Genomic DNA, 20,466 nt, shown 5'->3' on the forward strand with positions numbered 1-20,466 from the left:
ATTCAGACCCGGGTCTGTCTGACTCCATACTCTGTTATCTTTCCATGACATTTATTCTTTTCCTGTGCATGATAGAACAATTGTTTTGAGCATACAGGGCAATAATTATTTTTTGAAGTCAGTATTGAGTATGTGACAGTTGTATATATATTTGCATTTCTTTTGTAGTAGAATGGATAGTGAGTACTTCTATTCATTATAAGGACGTTTTGGAGGTATTAACCAATATTCTTATTTTGTAAATGAGAGACTAATACTAATACTCTGAAAGGTCAAATGATTACACAGATACCAAGGAGCATAGTCAGGACCCCAATCCAGGTCTTCAGATTTCAATTATAGTCTTTGTAGTTTAGAACAGAATCTATATCAGAGGTTGTATGCTGGAGGACTGCTTGCAGATGTGTTTTAGATTTAAAAGAGTTGCCAATATTTGAGATCCAGGAGATTTCACATAAAATCCCTGCTTTCTGGTTTTTTCTTGAAAAAAATGTAGAGATTTGGCCACATGCCCAGAGCTGATTAGTAGCTGCTTTCTCTATCTGGCCCTACTCTGCAGCCGAGCACTGCCGTTTATATCCTTTTCACCTTTTTGTCCACTGACCTGATGCTTGAAGACTGAACTTAACGATTTCTAGATTGTATTATGTCTTGGAAACCACTTGATAGGGGCTGGGAAGTGTATTGGTGCCCGTGTCAGTTTAGTCCAAACTGAAATATTTTCAGTGCCTTTAATAAAATTTCTGAGCTGGAAGTGACATATGCCATTTACTAATAATGATTAGCATTCTTTGGTGCTTTATACTTTACAAGGTGCTGTCACATGATTTTATTTCATTTAATTGAAACCTCTTATTTTCCAAAAGGGGAAACAGGCTCAGAAAGATTAAGTTACTTGACCAAGGTCAGAGGTTGATTACCCAGAAAGACAAGACCAGAACTTGGATCTCTGTTATTATGGGAGAGCACTCATGAAAGGGCCTCTGATATGACTTCCTGAGAGGCTACAGTGACTTCAATTAGAGGCAGTTCCTTGACGCAGAGTCCTTGAGCCTCTGGAATTGTCAAAGTGGGTGTTTGTTGTTCCATTTATTTTTCAGTTTGAAATGTTATCTAGTAAATTTTTAGTTTACTGTTGGTAGGTTGTTGTTATAATCTCTTTTAAAAATTATTTTATAATTTTTTTGGTAACATCTGAAATTGATATTTAAAACTTTAAAACTTTTCCTATTTTTCAGAGGTACTGAAATGCTTCATTTGGCTGTGTTGCATTCTAGAAAACTTTGTGTCTATTCTGTCTCAGGTAAGAAACATTTTTTAAATGTAAAATTTGTATTAAAAACACTTTAATATAAAAACCTCTTAATATTATATAAGAATAGATACTCTTTTATGTTCACTTGTTAGAGAACACAAAACATTTGGTTGAAGATTTTCTTATTTTGGTTAACATTTTACCTTGTTCATTTTGTTTTTTCAGGTACTTAGGCTATTATATTTTTTCTGGTTTGCTATTTATATGCATATTTAAATTTCTAGTAGAGGATTCCTTGAGATCTCTTTCCAGGAATTGTGTCCAGGATTGTCTGTGACAAATAGAGGCCAATTCTGCATACTTAGGACACTTGAGTGTTTAAGAAAATTTTTATTTATTTTTTATTAAAGTATAGCTGACACACAATGTTACATTAGTTTCAGGTATACAGCATAGTGATTCCACTGCTCTTATATGTTATGCTGTGCTCACCATAAGTGTGGCTATCATATGTTACCATACAATGCTATTATAATACCACTGACTATATTCCTTATGCGGTGACTTTTATCCAGGATGCTTGAGTTTTAAGAAATGTTTAAAAGCAACAACAAAAATCATTAGATGCTGAGAGTCATGGTGGTTTAAAGTACTTTTTCTTTGATGAATCTTAGGTGTTTTCTTTTTATAATTCAAATTTCTTGGCTTTCAGTTGTTTCTACCCAGCCTGCCTTAAGGCACTTGTTTAAGGTCTAATCAGGTTTCATTTTCTGACACTGTTCTGTAGATACCAGTATGGCAGTTAACTGTAGTTTGGTTTCAGCATTTTGATCCTTAATAAATATAAAAGCTAGCTTAAAAATATTTGTTGTAGTAAATAAATTTTAGTTCAAGCTGAGAGAGTTCTCTTCATGGATGTCAATATTGGGGAAATTTTTTTATGGGTACAATAAAGCTAATTCTTTGTGGTCTATTCCTTATACAAGAGATGTTCTTTGGAGTTTGCTATAAATATTAGCTTCTAGTATTTGGATTTTTCATACTCATTCTCTTGATTTGAGCTCTCTTTGTATTTTGCTTTCCGTTTGCATAATGATTTGTCTGTACTGTATTTATATCTGTATATTTATATACCCAGTGTGGAGCCCAGTGCGGGGCTTGAACTCACAACCCTGAAGTCAAGACCTGAGCTGAGCAAGAATCAGGCACCCAACCAACTCAGCCACCTAGGTACCCCTGAGCTGGATATTCTTAAGTAGTCTCTTTTTGGCGGTGAAGGTCTGTTAGATTTCTAAGGCAGGCTTGGTAACCTGGCCTATGGTATATGGTGGGCATATGTTGACTGTACGAATGAACTAATTTTTGGGTAGTGTTGAGGCAGTTGGTAGGGGTTCTTTATTAATCTGTGTTACTTTTATTCTTCCTTCTTTTTTTTTCTCTGTTACCACTATCATTTTCTTTTCTACTTTTCCATTTACAAGTCAGAAGTCCATTATAGTACCTCTCTGTCATTGGTAAACACTCCCGTTGATTTCATGGTAAAAGATGTTGCTTTTCCTAGTGATGGGGCAAATATTTAGTGTTCCAGAATAAATGGAGAAGATGTGATATAGGCTACTTTACCGCATGCATCTAGTTGTCCTCCCTTTTCCATCATGAGGCTTGTTAACTGTGAGGTGATACTATTAACTGGGTTACACAGGACACGGAGGAGGGGCACTTGTGCAGTTACCCCTGAATACTTCTTGGAGATTTGGTCTCTTCTGGAAGTTTTAAGAGGGCAGGAGAGGGAAAAATCCTACAAACAAGAAATTAGTTAAGACTCTTGGCCTTCCCTGGTCCCATTTGAATGATGGCCCAGAAAGACAGAAAGCTCTAGAGTTTCCCTGAAGTATAGGGCACAATAGACTAGTGATAAAGTGTATGTTTATTAAAAAGACATGCTGAAGGAAACTGGCATGTTTGGTCACAACTTGTTTATGGGACATTGGTATTTTGCTTCAAATTAGTGTTGAAAATGACAGTTATTTGTCATGGGAATGGTGATTTTATTGCTCTTTTATTCTTTGTATTCATTTGCAAGATTTGTATTCTCTGGGGATAAAGAGTTCTCCAAACTACATTCCCTTATGCCCCACCTCACTTCCCTATTCTGTCTCTCATTTCTTCAGCCTCTTATAATATTTGGAGGCTGACAATTTGTATATTTTTTCTGGCTTGGCTTAAATGGAGAAGCAGGGAAGTTAATATTTTTGTTCTCTTGAATATGTTTCTGTGGTTCCAGACTGAACCTTTTTTTTTTTTTTTAAAGATTTTATTTATTTATTTGAGAGAGAGACAGTGAGAGAGAGCATGAGCGAGGAGAAGGTCAGAGGGAGAAGCAGACTCCCCGTGGAGCTGGGAGCCTGATGTGGGACTCGATCCCAGGACTCCGGGATCATGACCTGAGCCGAAGGCAGTTGTCCAACCAACTGAGCCACCCAGGCGTCCCCCAGACTGAACTTTTACCTAGCTTTTACTTTAGCAGGGCAAGCATAAACATTTTTTAGTTTAAGTAAAACCACTGGTATCAACAAATGAAAGTTCTAGCTGAACTTGACATTCTCACCTCCAGCTGGCCCCTCCCCAAATATATTTGTTTTCTTTTTATGCCGTGTGCTTCTACTCAGAATTTTTTTTTTTAAGATTTTATTTATTTATGTGATAGAGAGCGAGAGAGGGAACACAAGCAGGGGGAGTGGGAGATGGAGATGGAGAAGATGGAGAGATGGAGAAGCAGACTTTCCAGCAGAGCAGGGAGCCCAGATGTGGGGCTCCATCCCAGGACCCTGGGATCATGACCTGAGCTTAAGGTAGACGCTTAAAGACTTAGCCACCCAGCCCCCCGCCATGATGTGTACTTCTAAAAACGATTTGAAGCATGCTAGAGGAGACCTCCTGGACACACCAAACAGCCCTTCATAGGCTGCTGTGCTGACCTCTTTTTGGTGGGTGATAATTTTATCAAATGCATGCTTAATATAGAGAAATAGCAGGGTCTTGCTAAAATGAAGTTAGCCTAACTTACGATACTGAAAGGAAAAACATCACATGGCATTTCAGATTCCTTTCTGATGGGCTTCAGTTTCTGAGTAAGTGGTTACAGATGTGTGAGCATAAACTATACTGATTATGTACTCTTAAATATTCTTTTCCAAAAATTGTGTACTTCAACAGCATTTGCTAAGCATTTGACATATTTATAGAATTTTAATGTTTGCTGTGAGTGGGCAAAAAGATGTGGTTCTTTATTTTTCATACTTTTATATAATCTAGTTTGGTTATTTAACACAATGAACCTTTTAATTTACTTTATAATGGCTTTTATTTCATTTTTACTTCATTGGATTTCTCCACATTTGTCTAAAACTGTACCAAAAACTGTTGTTAAGGTGATCTTTGATTTTTCTAGAGAATATTTTTGTTTAAATCAAATTGTGCTTAAATAAGCCTAACAACCTGCATGTTCTGTTATCCTTTTTACTTTCTGATTGATGAAAATTCATATTAATTCTAGCTATACATGGACTGTAGTTATAAAGATACACTTGTTATATTCAATCTGTATATCCCAGGACAAAATCTGTGTATAAGTAAGGGTGTTGGGTGGCCCATTCTTTTAAGGTTCTGCCTTCAACTCAGGTCATGATCCCAGGGTCTGGGATTGGGCCCTGCATTGAGCTACCTGTTTAGCAGAGAGTCTGTTTCTCCCTCTCCCTCTGCCTGCTGCTCCCACTGCTTGTTCTCTCTCTCTCTGTCAAGTAAATAAATAACATCTTAAAAAACAAACGAACAAAAAAATCCCCCCAAGCCCCCTTGTGTATAAGTAGTTTTAATCTTGTACCATCGATGTGTCTAGAAAAAAATGGTCAGAAATTTTAGATTTTTCAGATACTACCTTAAGATAGTTAAGATATTACCTTTTCAGATACTACCAAAGTAGTGTCTAAGGAAGACGAATTGTCTTCTGTTCTCCATAGGTGCACTATTTAAGTTTTCAAGTGCTATTACCTGAAATCTGAAGATTTCCAATGCCTTTGGAGCTTTTTCAGAACACAAATCCCAAGTGTCATTTCATGCCAAGTTTGTATAAGTATTGAATGCTGAACCCCTGTTCACTGACCTTTCAGCTAACAAACATGTGTAAGTGCATTCCTAACTCAGGTGTTGATTTGGTTTTAGGTATAGGACGGATTTGGTAATTTCTGTAGGGGCAAACCAAATGTTTCTTTGAACTTCTTTTTCTGGTTTCTTGGAGGCTAGACCTCTCCTAAGTTTAAGGCTATGAGTTATTTTAGTGTGTGTGTATGTGTTTCTTTTTCTTTCCTTTTTTTTTTTTTTTCTTTTTTTGGCCCATGTGGTTGCGATTACTCCTCGGTTTCCCTGGACCTTACTGCTTTTACTACCATTTAAATTCCACAAAGCCTTCATCTATCAGGGTTAGCAGGCAAATTTGAGTCTTTCTCTTTGTTTCTTATTCTATTGGCATGTGAAGTCTGTTGTTCCCATCTTCAGGGTCATAAATCAGAGTAGAAATGATTTTCCTCCAAGAAGTCCTCCTGTTAGTTTTCTCTTTCAACCCTTCACCTTCCAAATGAAGAAAAGGCCAGGCAAGAAAGGTGGAGGTGGAAATGATGTTTTTTGTTGGCTGGTTTGTTTAGGGAAATTGTCATTGTCTTACCAGGTTTTTTCCAAGTTGTAAAATGATGGACAGCCAGGCACCAGGATATATGGTGCTAACTCTGAAGACCTGGTTTGAATACTCTGTCCTTTGCCAGCTGTGTGATTTGGGGGGGAAATTTCTTAAATATCTATCTATCTATCTATCTATCTTTCTATCTACCTATCAGGGAGGTTGAGAGCACAAGAAGGGGAATAGCAGGCAGAGGGAGAAGCAGGCTCCCCACTGAGCAAGGAGCCTGATGCAGGATTTGATCCCAGAATCCTGGGATCATGACCTGAGTCGAAGGCAGATCCTTAAAGACTGAGCCATCCAGGTGTCCCTTAAATTTTTTTAAACTTAGGGTACTTGCCTCACTTCTAAAATGGAAATAGAAATATTTTGGTTCTTACAACCTCAGTGTTACATTGGTAAAACCTTTTGGACAAAAAACAAATGCTCATGTGTAAATATGTATACACATACATACAGACAGACATATATGTTTAGATTGTTTTAATGATCTAATTAATATTATCCAGTTTGGGGACTATTTCATTTGCTTTATATTTTGTATTTTAAGTTTTTCTTTAAATTTTGTATTTTTGAATGAAAGACAAAGATGTTCCTTAATGGAAAAAGTTGATTTCTGAATCCTTTTTCTTCCCATCACCTCTTTTAACTATAATGCTCTTGCCTGGTTACTGGGACATAGCTTCATTTATAAGTACTCTAGAAAACAACCAGAGAGTAAAATAAGTATAAGGAATCTTTTTTGGGGCACTTGGCTGGCTCGGTTGCTTGAGTATCTGCCTTCAGCTTGAGTTGTGATCTCAGAAATAGAAAGCAATTGTAGTACATATGATCTATTAAATGCAGAGAAAGTATCTTTGTTTTGAAGAAGATTCTTTGCGGACTTCATATAAAACATATTGTCCTATATGCTTGCTAAAGGAAACTTTGGAATATCTCTCCATTAAATTAAGTTATAGTGTATTAGGGGCTTGAGTATTTTGAGAGGTGGGACAGGAAATTGAACTGCTTCAAAGTGGGGAATTTTTTCTAAGACACTTTGAGTCGTGTCCTTGCTCTATTATTGTTTAAGTGTAAGGAACTTAACCTTATTTATTTCAGAACTGAAATTGCGTGTTTTTGTTTTTATTTAAATAATACACTTTACTCAGACCTAATGGAAATAGATAAGAAATGTCACCCAGGGTGGTATTTCATCTAATGGTATAATCTAGCCACGACTTAAATTGTCCTAACTGTGCTGGCATTCTGTGTCATCAGTATGCCAATTATTCATAATACACATTGTTTTAGTGCTTTGTCATTTTAAATTTCACTGAAATTAAATTACTTAGAATTGGTGTAGAGGATGAGAAGAAATGAGTATTTTTAAATGTAAACAAATACAAAGCGATTCTGTAATTTTTATCTCTTTAGGAACCTTGGGTAATGTGGAACATGGAAACCAGTATCAGATCAAATTGATGTATGAACATAATCTGCAGAGAACAGCCTGCAATATGACTTACGGATCCTTTGGTGGTGTAAAAGGTAATTGGTATTAATCATGAGGGTGCTATTGCAAGTAGCAGATTTAGGATATTTGGCTATATAAAAATGGAGGATCATGGGGTATGAATCTCAGAGGGAGTTAAATATTTTATTGAGACCTTTATATTCAAGTGGTCAAGCAAAATATGTAAAGAGAAAACTTTAAACATCAAATGTGTTTGATTTTCCTACAACCAGCACTTTTATATGGTCTATAGAGATATTTCTAAAAGTGTCTTCCTTTAAATTTTGTCTTTGTACATGAGTTGACTGAAATTGAGCTTTTTTTGGGAACCGTGTGACTGCCTCTCTCAGTGGAAGAAGGGGTTGATCTCTTTGATAGGGCGTCCCTGTCCTGCCTGTGATAGGCAGGGCAAAGCTGCAGAACCCTCTCCTACCTCGCCCACCTCCAGGGCCACTGCTAGGTTTTTGTATGTTGTTTCTGCTCTAGGGCGCTTAGACTGGGGGCAAACACAGAGTGAAATGCAGACCTCATCCTGCTTATCAAGCCATGTGCTCTGGCCTGCAGTAAACCTCCCCAGAGCAAGGGGGCCTTTTTTATATTTCTCAAACCCATTACATTTATCAAGTATTGGCTCAGTGAGGCGGGGTTCCTTTCACCTTGGGGGTATCTTTTTCTAAGTAGCTTGGGGCTACGTGCAGCCTGCCCACCCTAATCTCAGAGCTTCCTGTGTTACCAGGGCTTATGCTTGCTTGGGTACACTGTTGCTGTTGGCTTGGAAGAGTTTTTAGGTACCGCTTAACCTCCTCTCACTTCCCCGTGATAGGGTGATAGAGGAGCCACTGGTGCTGGAGTGAGGATAGAAAGCCGGGTAGTGACACTTACCTTTGTGTGTGTGTGTGTGTGTGTGTGTGTGTGTGACCTGTGGAACATGAACTAGGGATTTCATAATATTTTGCATCTTTCTGGGCTCATATTTTTTTGGTTTATTGTTTAATCATTGCATTAAAATGTAGGCTACCTATGTCAGATTTTTCTTTAGTGGCATAAAAAAATGACTTTATTTTGGAAGTCATTTGTGTCAACTCAGTTTTTTCATATAGAGATAAAGGTGAGGAAGAATGAATTTGAGTGTATCAGTTAACAGGAATATTTTAGGTGGTGATGTACAAATAAATGTTTTGCATAAAGTGATAGGAAACAGAACACTTGGCTGGATTGCAGAATTGTTTAACTTGAGTAATGGGAACATTTGGATTATTTATGGAATATGGGAGATGTCCAGAGTTCGATGAAGAGAGGAGAAAGAGCTAAAATTTGATGAGAGGCTAACTTTTATCAGTGAAGTATCCCTTTTTAACCTTAGCTTTCAGAACCGAGTTTCAGTATTCTTAAAAAAAAAAAAAAAAAGTCTGACATGATCAGGGGACCTAGGTCTCTGCTGTTTAATAAACTGTTTTAATTCTTTTTACTCTATTAAATCTTCAAAAGACAAATTGCTAAATTCTGTGCATCTGGAGTCCAAAAAAATTATGAATAAGGAAAAAAATGCTTTGGCTAAATGAAAGTAAGTTTTATTTTTTTGGGTAGAATCAAGTCAATTCTTTAGACCACCTATCAAATGTTATATTGATTGCTCTTTTTTTTTTTTTTAAATCAGATCAAGTTAACCCAATTAAAATAAAGTTTTAAATACCTAGAAAGGGATTCCTTGTTTTTGTTTGGTATTTTTGGTGATTTAATAATGGATTTACAAAATAATGATAGTTGCTAGTTGTTTTGAAAAGATGACTTTGTACTTATATGATACCTTCTCTTATTTCTTAAATTATGCCTTACATGTAAAAAGTATCTTTTGAAAAAACAAGAGGCCATTCTGATATGCTTTACTTTCCTATGGTTAAACAGAATATTTCACAATTTGAAACAGAAATGTCTGAGTAGCAGAAGTGATTATTCCATTTAATGGGTTTGAAACACATAATATCATTTGGTATCTACAAAAAATATGAAAAATAATAAGGTTGGTGAATTAGTAATAACCAGCCATATTGGAGGAGTCCCAGGGTTAATAGGGGAGTTACTACTAATAAGTACATGATTTCTTTTTTTTTTTTTTAAAGATTTTTTAAAATTTTATTTATTTGTCATAGAGAGTGAAGTGAGAGCAAGCACAGGCAGACAGAGTGGCAGGCAGAGGGAGAAGCAGGCTCCCTGCCAAGCAAGGAGCCCGATGTGGGACTCGATCCCAGGATGCTGGGATCATGACCTGAGCAGAAGGCAGCGGCTTAACCAACTGAGCCACCCAGGCGTCCCAATACATGATTTCTTTTTCAGAGGATGAAAATGTTCTAAAATTAGATTATGGTGATGGTTGCACACTGTAAATACAGTAAATATTTGAGCTGTATACTTCAAAGAGGTGATATATAGTATCTTAGTACAACTGTTAAAAAAATTGGCCATGGGATAAAATCTGATGCTAGAGAGGTGATGGCGTATCCTACATTGCTTGGGCCATGTAAAATGACATAGCACTCTTAGAAAGCAGGTTGGCTATAGAAAACCATAAAAATATTCTTGGATGCTTATATGTGACTTATGGCAGTGTGTATTAGGAAATGAGCCAAAATATAGAAAAATCCTATTAAGTTGCCAGATAGTTATCTTCTTCCTCTTTCTGTCCTCCCTCCCTTCGTTTCATATATACCTATTGTAATAGAAAAAAAATGAGAACTGATCTAAATGAGTTATAAAACAGAATGACTAAGTTTTGATGCATAGATTCAGTAGGTTATTATGAAGCTATTAAGATTGCTTTGTTTGCTGAAATATACATCTTTGTACATAACTCTTTGTCCACATTTCTGATTATTTCCCTAGGATAGAATGTGGAATGAATATTGAGTCAGAAGGTTATATAATTTTTTTTCTCAACCTGATAATTTCTCCTGCCATATACTATATAAATAAATTGTAAGAAGTACATAACTTAAGAAGAAAGTAAAAGTCAGTCCAAGATATGCACATTTCTATACAAGTCCATTTTCTAAGCCTGAAGTCACTGTGTGTGCCTAATGTGCACTTTTCCAGGAGTGAGCTAATCAGTCTTTTAATTTGAAGACTTCCCTAGACTTGATCTGAGTTTAAAAAAGGAGACTTATAATTTGTTGTCTTCTATATTCCTCTTATTTAGCATACATTCTTGTGGAATTATTTAGTTGTATAATCATGTCAGTAGTCCTCAAGAAAGGAATTAAGCAAGAAGAAAACCTGGCCCCATTTTAAACAAACGTGTTTATAAGGAATGGGAAGGCAGAGCGAATTTGTTTTGCATGTGCACCAGAATAAGCTACCACTAGATGGCAGTCCTCCACAACCTTGGATTTTAGTGCGTTCTGCCTTAAATCAAGTATGGTAAGAAATCACCAGTGGAGGAATTTTGAGCCCAAGTAATACTTTCTCTTTTACTAAAAATAAGTGTAACTTCCTCATGTTTCAGAAGAGTATTGGAGTGGTTTTAAGAAAATTTAATTATAATAGGTAACATCTCAGAATATAACGTAAAAATGCTTTCTGTGCTTCTCAAACCTTAAATTGCATTTGAATCATAGTGGGATCTTGATAAAAATGCAGGTTCTAATTTTGTAAGTCCAGAATTGGACCTGAGTTTGAGATTTTTAATGCTCTTCTCAATGATGCCATGTCTCAGAGATCTAGAGGTATGTTGCTGTCCTCCATCTGCTGAGTACTGTTCTGTACTAGGCACTGCTCTAAGTGCTTTACAGGTTGAGTAACCTAAGATATACTAAGCCAGTGGTAGAGAAAGGATTCTAATTCAGACTTTCTGCTTCTAGAATCTAGTGGTGTTAACTGTACTAAAATGCTTTCTCGTCTGGGCTGTGAGTTAATTAACAACCTTCCTAAATCAGAAAAAACTTTCCTATCAGAAGGGGGTGTACCTTGTTTTGTCTGAAGTTAGTGCATAACTCTGATTCTTTGTAGATTATGGACAACATGTTGAGTAACTTCTGGGTCAGATACTTGGTTTTTCCACTGATTTTTTTGGTTCTTGCTTTGGTTTCTAAGAAAAATCCTCCCTCAGGCCCCCAATAATCAGAGAGGGTTATATATGGGAGGGTAATATATGATTTGAAATTAGCAAAAGAGTGATTACTGTTTTTTAAACCTTTTTTTTGTTTACATGTTCATTAAGAAAGTCTTTCAAAAACACCTTTTATACATCTGCAAAAACTCAAAGTTGTATTCCTTTGATGCAGTAGGATTGGCTTTATGTCAAGCTACATGTAATGTCTCTTAATGAGAAAAAATGGTAAAGAAATAGGAAATCTAGTTTTATGAACTAGTGGAAGAATATTTCCTTAATACCTTCCGTTATTCAGAGTACTACCTACCATTTCAGAATTTAAGTTAAAATTCTTCCCATATTATACTTCTTAGGGAGAAATGACTGATATTAATGGCTGTATTGGGCTTTTAAACAAAAGGAGTGTGGGAGGAGATGTGTTTGGAGTTAAAAATGTTTGTAGTTTCTCTAATATAAATCTAAACTGCTTTTTTTTTGAAGAACTTGTGACTCGGGTTTTATAAAAATGGTCATTTATCTTTGTCTTTTATACTATTGACAAATTAATGCTTGCAAAATTTAGTGAGTGGCATTACCATGGACAATCAAATTATAGTTTGGAAAGATACTAAATCAGTTTTGAAAAGGTAGATTTGAATTGATTTACAAATATATTATCAAAATTAGTGGAATTTATTTGGCAATTGGAACTCTACTTGTTTTTGAAAAAAGGGACAAATGATATCTCTACCAGATTTTCCTTTGCTTTTATTTTATTGGGTCACTACTATAGTTGTTGTTGATATGGCACTTTACCTAGTTAAGATAAATCTGTCAATTCAGAATTGTATTTTGAAAAGGGCAGCATTAGGGACGCCTGGGTGGCTCAGTTGGTTAAGCCGCTGCCTTCTGCTCAGGTCATGATCCCAGGATCCTTGCTTGGCAGGGAGCATGCTTCTCTCTCTGCCTCTGCCTGCCACTCTGCCTACCTGTGTGCTCTCTCTCTCTCTCTCTCTGACAAATAAATAAATAAATAAATACAATCTTTTTTTTTTAAAAAAAAGCAGGATGTATGATATCCTTTTCTTTAAAAAAAAAAATGACAGCATTAATGTGGACTGACAGAAAGCCAGTGGTACAGCGAAGAAAGAATGCTATTGTTTTAAGGTCAACAACTGCAAATACTTAGCTTGGTAAAATAAGGTACTTTATCTAGTATATGTAATATATGTTACTACCATCAAGACAGTTGAGCTTAGCCTTCATTTATTCATAATATGACTTAGAGACCCTTAGTCACATCCTTGGTTATCACAAATTTGTCCTGTAAGGCTGGGGCAAGCTGACAAACCTTATAACGTATATGGCTCTTTCAAGTGTGCAAAAGGGACATTGGGAAGAAGTAGTTGATTTGTTGGAGATGTATGGGAACTTTCAGGGACTAGAAGAAGTCTGGTGTTAGTCCTCCCTTGCATCATCTCTATCCATCTATCCATCCATCCAACCAGTGTACATTTACTGAGAGTCTTCTGAGTACCCAGGCACTGTACTAGTTTTTAGGAGTAGAAAGATGAATAAAAGATAGTTTATGTTGTCAGGAATCTTACAACCTAGGGAGCAATAAAGCCTAAGAATTATGATATAATCAGGTAAATTGTAATAGAGATAGATATGTACAAAGTTATACTGGAGACTTGAGGAGGGAGTAGCTTTCTCAGGCTGAATAAATGTGATAAATGTGTGTGTGTGTGTGTGTGTGTGTGTGTGAGTATGTGTATGAGGAGGATAGTACATAAAGGTGGGGGAATGTACTATTACCTATTTTATTTCAGCTCTTCATTTTTATCCCCAGTTTCCTCTAAATGAACAACTTTATAGTCTTCAGTCTAAAGCTTTCATTGCCCATCGACTGAGCTGTTTAAATTCTCCCTGGGATGGTTTGTTCCTCTTGAGATGGTTTTTCAGAATTTGCAGCACTTAAGAAAAATTATTTTGCTTTAAAAAACTTTGGCATTTTTCAGGCTACTAAGTGGGCTTTCTTACCTATAGTTTAAAGTCTTTAGTAAGGCAAAATTTTCTTCTGCTACCTGCTGATCTCATCATACTCTAGAGACAGATAGAGTACTATGACTGTATTTGTTGAGAATGACAAATTGAAGGGTAAGGTTAGGAGATGAAGGAACACAAGAGATTGAAAGATAAGTGGAGAGATAGAGCATGTCATGGAAGAGGGTTTTAAGAGGTATGAAAAGAGTCCAGAGAGTCAGAGGTTAAACATCTGGAGTAATAAAAAAGAAAATACTGGAGTTAGCCATTTGGAGGTCACTGGTGATCTTAGGGAGAGAAATTTTAACAGAAGAATAGGAGCACTGGTCCAGTTGCCCCAGAATGAGGAATTCATGGGGAAGAAATGGAAATCACAAAGGAAAGCTATTCTATGAAGAGGTTTGACTGTGAAGAGTAATAGTAAGGTAAGGCCATAGCTGGAGGGGGAAAGGGTTTATAAGGTGGGAGAAGTCTTTGAGGAGGTAGGATGAAATTTTGGTCTGATGAACAAAATATCTTCCATAGTATTTTGCTGAAAAAATTAACTTGGATACATTTTTATTTGAGCAAGTATGCTCTTTGGATTATGATGGGCCAGTTCCTTAAAATTTTATTTCTTACCACATAATTTGTGCTTTATAGTCCTGTTGAATTATTGCCTTCTTTTCACAATGAATTTGTGGTTTATGGGGAAAAGTTTCTTTAATACTTTACAGTAGAAATAATCAGTACCACCTGATTCTTTTTTCAATCTCTAGCCTTCTCTGATATTTCTTGTTTTTTTTTTTACTCTAATTCTTTCTTTCTTCCTTTTCTTTTCCTTTCTTTTCTTCAATTTTCTCTTTCTTTCTTTCTTTTATTTATGTATCTACATATGTGTGTATGTATGTATGTATGTATCTATCTATAATTTTGCTATGGTAAGAACAATTAACACGACATCTACCCTGTTAACAGATTTTTAAATTGAGATACAGTTGACATGAAACTGACATATGTTAGTTTTATGTGTATAATACAATGATTTGATATTTGTATCTCTTAACAGATTTTAAAGTGTACAATACAATATTATTAGCTGTAGTCTGCTCTAATTTTTAAAATTAATTTTCTTGATTATTAGTTTTTGTTTTTCATGGGGATATTTATATTTTGAGCTTAACAGGTAACAGACTATTCAAGATAGAAAGAAACATTACCAAAGAAAACCAATACCTCTCAGTTTCTATATGTGTTACAATTTTGCTTTTCTAGTGGGTGTACTTCTTTTCTCTTTCTAACTCTGCCTTTAGTGGAACCGAGGATTTTTTTTTTAAAAGATTTTATTTACTTATTTATTTTCGAGAAAGAGAGAGAACAGGTGAGTGTGCTTGTGAATAGAGAGAGGGGCGGAGGGAGAAGGAGAGAATTGCAAGCAGATTCATGCTGAGCATGGAGCCCAACATAGGACTTGATTTCATGACCCTGAGACCATGATCTGAGCCAAAATCAAGAGTCAGACATTTAACCAACTGATGCACCCAGGCACCCTTTAAAGATTTCATTTTTAAGTAATCTCTATATCCAAAGTGGAGCTCAGAGTCACAACCCTGAGATCAGGAGTTACAGATGTACTGACTGAGCCAGCCAGGTGACAAAACTGAGAAATCTTTTGACTGCAGTTGAGAGTAGGCTCATGCAAGAATAAGGCATTTACTCACTATCACCATTTGGGCCTCTAGTGTGATCAGATTTGGTTTCTCTCTTTTCATCTTTCGCTTCTATTTCCTTGGACAGGCTATTTCCTCTTAGTTTCAAGATGGCTACAGTTGGGGCTCCTGGGTGGCTCAGATGGTTAAGCATCTGCTTTCGGCTTGGGTTGTGATCTCAGGGTCTTGGGATGGAGTCCTGCATGGGGCTCCCTGCTCAGTGGGGAGCCTGCTTCTCCCTCTGCATGCTGTTCTTTCTTGTTTATACTCTCTGAAATAAATAAATTAAATAAATAAAAAAAAAGATGGCTGCTGCAACGCTAAATTATCTTAGATTCCAGTCACTGTCACTGAAGGAATGCAGTTAAGCTGGAGTCTGAGTAAAGTGTGGGAGAGTTAGGGCCAGTTTTCCTATTAACTACTAAGACTAAGAGTGGAGAGGGGTGGATCTTTGGGGGAATGTAGGCAAATAATGAACTGTGGTGAGTTTGAGGATTTTGGAGTTGATCAAAGAAAAAGTCATGACTATGAGATGTCAGTATTCCCAATTGAGATTTATTTGGGTGGTGGTTTGACAGGATTTCACCAAGGGGAAGTCCCTTACTGCAGGAGATTTTCCAGAGACCCCATGGGGACCACCACCTAGAAGGGGAAATGGGCAAGGAAACTAACTCCTGGGGAGAGGGTAATCGGAGTGGGGGATATATGTGTAGGTGATTTTCCAGAGACCCCAGGGGACCACCACCTAGAAGGGGAAATGGGCAAGGAAACTAACTCCTGGGGAGAGGGTAATCGGAGTGGGGGATATATGTGTAGGTGATATTGCTCAGATGCAAGATGGTGAGTCCTGGTCCGGAAGCTTTGGAGGGCAACAGTGACTTCTGTAGCGCTAGGATTTATCTCATCTATGACTAGTAGATATTGGGTGCATTTTTGCAGAATATGCAAAATAGGCATACTATAAATGGCTAAAAATATGCTAATTAAAGCAAATGAAAGTGTAAAAATTTAAGTTTGGCATCGGTGGGCTTTGAGTTCACATTCGTGGTCAGCTTGCTGTGAGGAACTAAATAACTTGGGGCCAAGTTTAACCCATGTATATGACATTTACAGAAGAGGGTGAAGTAGATGCTGGGTGGCCAAAACACTGTAAATGTCCATCTTGCTTTTGACTTCTCTTTCTCTCCTAGAAACTTCCTGGGGTGCTGCTTTACAATGCCAGGAAAGGCAAGCAGTGGTGTTTTGAGTGTGTTGTGAGGTGTTTATGTGGATTGGAGGAGGCTGGGGATAAGCAGTTGAAGAGTGTGCTGTGCTCTGGGCTGCATGCAGTCTCATTCTGGCTATACTGGGGGAGGGGTGATAATTGCTCCAAATGTTTGTTCATATTTAGAGATTTGTTGTAATTCAGTTTAATCAAATGCTTTGCAAGGCCATTTGACATGTTTTAATCTGTGTTTAGACTATGTTAAATTTGGTGGCATGTTCCCAATTTTTTATTGATAAATTGAAACTTGGCGTGATGTAGGGCATGATTTTACTTCATCTTTTCCTCTTTCAGTACTCTCCACACCAAAATGTGTATGCTTTTGTTATAAAAGTAATCATGTTCACAAAGGAATATGTTAAATGTATTGATGTGTAGAAAAGAGGAAACAAATTATTTAGCACCATCTTCCAAAGATAGCCACTGATAATATACCAGTGTTTATGATATAAATAAATATAAACAGACTATAGCCTAGAATATTCCACCCTGAGTTAACCCAGAGTAATTTATTATTTCTGGAATTTAGGTATCTTGCCATTAAAATGGCACAGTCATTGAAAAAGTGTTTGTTGTGTGAAGTCTGGTGCTACATAATATGGGATGCATGCATGTAATGGCAATAAATATGTGAAATAGATGTATTTCTTCACATAGCTTTTACTTAATATGAATATATCTTGAAGTCAGTTGAAGAATTTATTAAAAATTGTCTTCAGTTTGCATCAGTTGAAAACACATGGATTTACTAGCAAACAGAAAAAAACTCCATATTACTTAGGTTTATCTATAAATTTAAAAAATAGCATGTTATATGATATTCCTAAATATTTGGTGATGGATATTTTTACCTGTCAATTCTTATACTCCTTTTTACCTTTAAAATGGTAAAAAAAAAAAAAATCCATACAGTGATTTTAAACCTGTGTCTATTTTATATTCTAGGAAAACCTTCTTTTTAAATTTTTTAATTAATTAATTAATTAATTAATTAGACAGAGATCAAAGTAGGCAGAGAGGCAGGCAGAGAGAAGGGGAAGCAGGCTCCCCACCGAGCAGAGAGCCCCATGCGGGGCTCAATCCCAGAACTCCAGGACCATGGCCCGAGCTGAAGGCAGAGGCTTCAACCCACTGAGCCACCCAGGTGCCCCTGGGAAAACCTTCTTGAGGGCTATGTCTAGTCACAGCTCAGTATGTCTGGTAACAGTGTCTGCAGGTGGATAGAGTGTACGCTGCTTCAGTACTCTGGAACTGATGGGAGTACTCTGTGACTGATGGGGAGCATGTACAATGGTGCTTCTAACAGTCATCACTGCCTTCTGCTTGTTTTTGCTACTTTGCCTTTTCAGGTTCCCATTTCAGTCTATATATTTAGTCTATCACTTGTAAATGATTTTTGTTCAATGAAATTTGAGATTTCCCTACATGAAATAGTCTCTGAGAGTCATTTTAGATCTGTTCCTTTTATATTTTGTACATATTGTGTGAATAATCCACTGATCATTTGAGATTTAGTAGATGATACTATAACCATATCTTACTTGATAACAAATTGTTTCTCAATTATTATAGTATTGTATTTCATGTATGTGTATATATTGTTAGGGGTTTGTTTGTTTCTCATTTTTAGTTTTGCAGCCTTACATATCACCCTGTCATTGGTGCTTGTTTTGTTTAATTAATATTCTTGCTATTCTATGTGAACTCTTTGAGAAGGAGAGGGAGGTCTTTCTGTATGCTTAATGAGGGCAAATACCATGTCTTCTGTTCACTGTGTATCTAATGTTGTACACAGTCCTTGGCACATAGTATTTATTGGTGAATGAACCAAAATTGCCATGTGGTTGCACAGAGCTGATGTTATACACATCAGGCTTTCAAGTTATTTTTTGGAAACAAATGTTATCCCAGTGCACTCCTAACCAGCTTCTGAGTTTTGTTTTTTTCCTTAACAAACACATGTTGACTGACTACTGTAGTGCATGGACTGTAGTAGTTACCATAGTGGTAAAGGTGGAGGTGATTACTTGGGCCTCTGGACTTACCTTTACCTAGAGAGCAGCATTTATACAAGTCAAGCTTAGTGGTAGAAATAATGAGCTTTTTTTTTTTAAAATTGATTTAGAGTTTTCTTTCTCTACATTATTCATTCTTTTGTTAAATATGTTTTTTGCATAAAATGTGATATTCAGAATTATTGAGTACTTGTGATAATATTCACAAGTTAAAAAGGTTTTAGTTTTGAAAAATTATTTAAATTCTTTGATATTTAGTTTAAAGACATTTCTTCTTCTCATTAACCCTATTATCTCTCTTCTTTCTGTCTGTGAGAACTCATTTTCCTTGAGCTCTTCCAGTTCTTTTATTTTACTTTGATTTTTTTTCAACAAATGAAACTTCAGAAAAGTAGAAATTTTTTTTCCAATTTATTTATTTTCAGAAAAACAGTATTCATTATTTTTTCACCACACCCAGTGCTCCATGCAAGCTGTGCCCTCTATAATACCCACCACCTGGTACCCCAACCTCTCACCCCCCCGCCACTTCAAACCCCTCAGATTGTTTTTCAGAGTCCATAGTCTCTCATGGTTCATCTCCCCTTCCAATTTACCCAAAAGCACATACCCTCCCCAATGTCCATAACCCTACCCCCTTTCTCCCAACCCCCCTCCCCCCAGCAACCCACAGTTTGTTTCGTGATATTGAATTTTTATCAAGGAAAGTTTAAAGTTAGAATGTAGGCACAATATGGGCATGGTATGGATTATAAAGGTCTGACAGCACAGTAGTACCACATTTGTGACCGACGTGGAAAGAAAATGCTGTATATAAAAGGTTCAGTATGTTTGGAATATAATTGTCAGTAAAGAAGGTGAACAGATTTTACTAATAATATATATGAGCATGGTGAAATATTTTTTAAATCATAAAATGACTTCTATAGGCTTGTATGGGATTATATTGTCACATAAATATAAATTCATGCATTCTTTGGAATAAAAAGCCCGCCAAAGAAAACAGTGAACTGAAGAACAAGTAAGTCATGTTTTGCCTCATCTTGAGATCCTCAGATAATCAGATCCTCAGCCTTCAAGTAACTTCTAATTGTCTAAACTGAGGCTTTTTTCTTGTCTGCCAAGGAAATGTGTTAGTGGCCACATGTGGTTGCTGAGAGGCTGTACTTCCCAAAGCCGTCTGGATTCTTTGATAGTCATCCAGAGAGAGAACTGATATGCTCAGCTGGGGTGAATGAACAGCCAGGACACAGTCTTGCTTTTCTGTGTGGGGATATTAGTGCTAATAAAAGATTAATGCTATTTTCCTTATAGGGAATCAACAGATAATGTTTTGATAACCCTTGTCTCACCAGTGAACCATATGGCCTTTATTTTCTAACAGACATGGTTGAAATGTTAGAGAAAAACGTTAGAAAAGGATCCCTATGGTGTGCTGGCTCCTGTTCCTTGCCTTGGCATTAAAGTGTAGGTGTTTTATAATATTGGAGAACTTCCCTCATTTGTTTTTAAGATCCTTTATAGATCCATAGTGAGAAGTCGGAAGATCAAGGGGATAATAGGATTGATTCTCATCCTGTGCTGGGTTTTCTCATATATATGGTATTCATTTATAAAATCTCTGGTCCAAGACCCATAAAACAATGTTACTTTCAAACAGCGTCTTCCTGTATATTATATTGTATAAAACGTTTAGTTCCTGGGGGAAGGTTATAAAGAGGGTTCCCTGTAGTCTGCAAATTCGTTTTTTACGTGATCATTTAAAGTGGTTACTTTTCCTGAAAGGTGAATTTTGATTCCTTCTATATATGTATATACTGTAGAAATTTGGTGGTTAAATGCCTCTTTGCCTACTGTGGCTAAGAGGGGAAAGGCTAAGAAGAATAT

At 36.5% G+C, this 20,466-nt stretch overlaps 1 protein-coding gene across 3 annotated transcripts in view; it reads left to right on the top strand.

Moving 5' to 3' along the window:
• BBS9 (Bardet-Biedl syndrome 9) overlaps positions 1-20,466 on the top strand; it is a 461,843-nt gene that overhangs the window by 22,082 nt on the left and 419,295 nt on the right. For 2 of the 3 annotated variants that reach the window (XR_006384294.1, XM_044246344.1), the window contains exons 4-5: positions 1,239-1,303; positions 7,404-7,517. Coding sequence is in view for 1 of the 3 variants with exons in the window: in XM_044246344.1 (XP_044102279.1) it covers positions 1,239-1,303; positions 7,404-7,517 (179 nt within the window). In the remaining 2 variants the exon portion in view is untranslated. Of the gene's footprint in view, positions 1-1,238; positions 1,304-7,403; positions 7,518-13,691; positions 14,038-20,466 lie in introns of those variants that run through there. The other variant, XM_044246345.1, reaches the window with a different exon arrangement.

The sequence above is a fragment of the Neovison vison genome, chromosome 4 (genome assembly GCF_020171115.1).
Source record: "Neovison vison isolate M4711 chromosome 4, ASM_NN_V1, whole genome shotgun sequence".
NCBI lineage: Eukaryota > Metazoa > Chordata > Mammalia > Carnivora > Mustelidae > Neogale > Neogale vison.